Source organism: Palaemon carinicauda, chromosome 31 (genome assembly GCF_036898095.1).
Source record: "Palaemon carinicauda isolate YSFRI2023 chromosome 31, ASM3689809v2, whole genome shotgun sequence".
NCBI classification, from domain to species: domain Eukaryota; kingdom Metazoa; phylum Arthropoda; class Malacostraca; order Decapoda; family Palaemonidae; genus Palaemon; species Palaemon carinicauda.
Genome location: NC_090755.1, coordinates 70,591,525 through 70,593,651, shown reverse-complemented (window position 1 = coordinate 70,593,651; position 2,127 = coordinate 70,591,525). Strand labels below are relative to the sequence as shown.

At 47.0% G+C, this 2,127-nt stretch overlaps 1 protein-coding gene across 21 annotated transcripts in view; it reads right to left on the bottom strand.

The window, feature by feature from the left end:
- The window catches only part of LOC137624516 (neuronal acetylcholine receptor subunit alpha-7-like), a 486,639-nt gene extending 484,773 nt beyond the window's left edge, over nt 1-1,866 (bottom strand). For 5 of the 21 annotated variants that reach the window (XM_068355368.1, XM_068355373.1, XM_068355369.1 and 2 more), the window contains exon 1: nt 533-1,862. In XM_068355368.1, the coding sequence (XP_068211469.1) occupies nt 533-1,349 (817 nt within the window). In that variant the 5' untranslated portion in view covers nt 1,350-1,862. Of the gene's footprint in view, nt 1-532 lie in introns of all 21 variants that reach the window. The other 16 variants (XM_068355379.1, XM_068355366.1, XM_068355377.1 and 13 more) reach the window with 8 other exon arrangements.
- Nucleotides 1,867-2,127: the final 261 nt, after the last annotated feature.

Here is a 2,127-nt window from a genome sequence, read left to right as displayed (position 1 = left end):
ATATTTCCAAAAAAAAAAAAAAACTATAAATAATAATATCACTTTTATATCACTGGTTTAATTTTATGTTAGTTGGTTTTATGTCACAGTTTTTGTCTTTCAGATATTTTAGTAGTTTTTAGATACATCACACCATTTCAAAACACCAGAGGCATAATGTTATTTATAAAAAAAAATGGTTTTATGCACATTTTATATCCAGAAAACTTGGACTTTTTTTTTGCATTTTTATATGTAGATTAACATTTGCGTTCACTTGAACAGTTATTTTATTCCTGCGGGGAAAAAAAAAACTTCTCGGTTGTTAATGAGAAATAAAAGCGGAAGTTTGAAGTTGCGAGCGGTGGCGATGGTGATGAGACTGAAGTTGGAAGTTGGCATTGTTAAATCCTGTAAGAAAGATGAGGAGTCGCCCGTTCTGAATAGCCAGGCAAATAAAAAAAAAAAAAAATAAGAAAATAACGGAAAAGGAAATAAATGGTAATAATAAGAGATTTTGATTAGCTTTGACACAACGTCTGGCCCACATTACCTTTTGGAAGACAGACGATGAGGAGAATGAGAGGCCAAAACGACCATCGGAGAACGGCTTCGCGGGAAGTAGAAGAAGGTGTAGAGGAAGAAGTAGAAGTAGAAGAAGAAGGGGACTTTGATGATGAGTTTCTCCTAGATGAAGAAGTGAGAGATGAGGCAGAAGTAGTAGATTCTGACTGCGAAGTGACACTACAGGATGACGTTGGAACGTTTTCCGCAGGATATAAGGAAGAGAAAGGAGTGGAAGTGATTGAGCTGCGAGGATAGGAGTCCTGTGACCCCGTGACCTCAAGGGAAGAGGGAGAATAGGATGAGGGAGAGGATGATAAAGTCGCAAACATGGATCTAGTTAACGACGAAGAACTGGGAGAGGAATGCTTTGAAGATGCACGAGTTACACTACATGACTTCGATAATTGCTGAGAGGGGAGAGGAGGCGGAGGGAGAAGAGGGGAAAGAGAGGGTGATGGTGATGTATCCAAAGGAGTTTCAGGTTTTGATGGGCTGGGCCCATCCACTGAGTCAGATGGGCTTTTTGATTGTGACTGTGATGACTTAGATAATGACGGGAAGGCGTAGGAGGGAGAGGATGAGGATGTGATGCTGCTGGTGGCACAGGACAGGGAGGAGGTGGCCGCACTGACGAGGCCTTCCCTTCCTAGAGGAGGAGTTCGAACGGTACCTTGATGGACTTGAGAAGATGATGATGGTGGTGTTGATGATGAGGAGAAGGTGGCAGCAGAAGAAGGAGGAGATGGCGATGAAGGATAAACATTGGTAGTGACAGGTGCAAGTAATCTAGAGTCGGGAGCCATCCCGACGTGCTTGTGGCGGCCCTGGCACTGCCCGTCGTCAGCTCACACTAGAGGTTCTCACACTGGTACTGGCGGGCACGCTCGTGATGTCGCTGTGCCCACATGCCCGTTTTGCTTCTAAAGGTGGCTAGCTAGTGGCCAGCCGTCGGTGAGGAAGGTGTGGTAATTGTGGTTGTGATGGTGGGGCCGAGGCCGTGTGTGGTTGTGTGGTGGTTGTGTCGGGTGGCGTGTCGGGGCGACCGTGGTGGAGCGGTGGTAGCGAGTGAGGGCGGGTGGTGGAGGCAGGCGGCGCACTGGCCCGGCCACAGAGACTTGCCTTCTACGCAGGCGCTACTTCCCGCCAATCACATCGCGAGTCTGTGCTCATGTCAAAAATAGCGCGCTGCAGTGGACCCCCTTCTCAAGAACACCTACAGGCCGCGGCAGTGGGGAAAGAGGGCTAAATTATTTTCAGGGAGATGCTTACGGCTACGGCCAGAATTCCTGCTGAAGGAGAGAGAAGGATGGAAGGTAGGAAGGAGTCTTTGGTGCAGGAAGAAGCCGCGAGCTGCAAATCAGCGACAGCCCGATGAAAATTCGAAAGGGGGCTCGGGAGGAAGGGGGTGTTTTGGGGGCTGCAAGGACACGAGAAACACCGATGAGAAAATAGTTGCCGCCGAAGCGATCACACGCCCTGGACGTGTAAAGGCCTTTGCTGCTTTTGCAAACAGAAAGTACTATAACGCCTTTTTTTCCTTTTTTTTTTTTAATGAAAAAGGAAAATAAAGCCATATTTTTT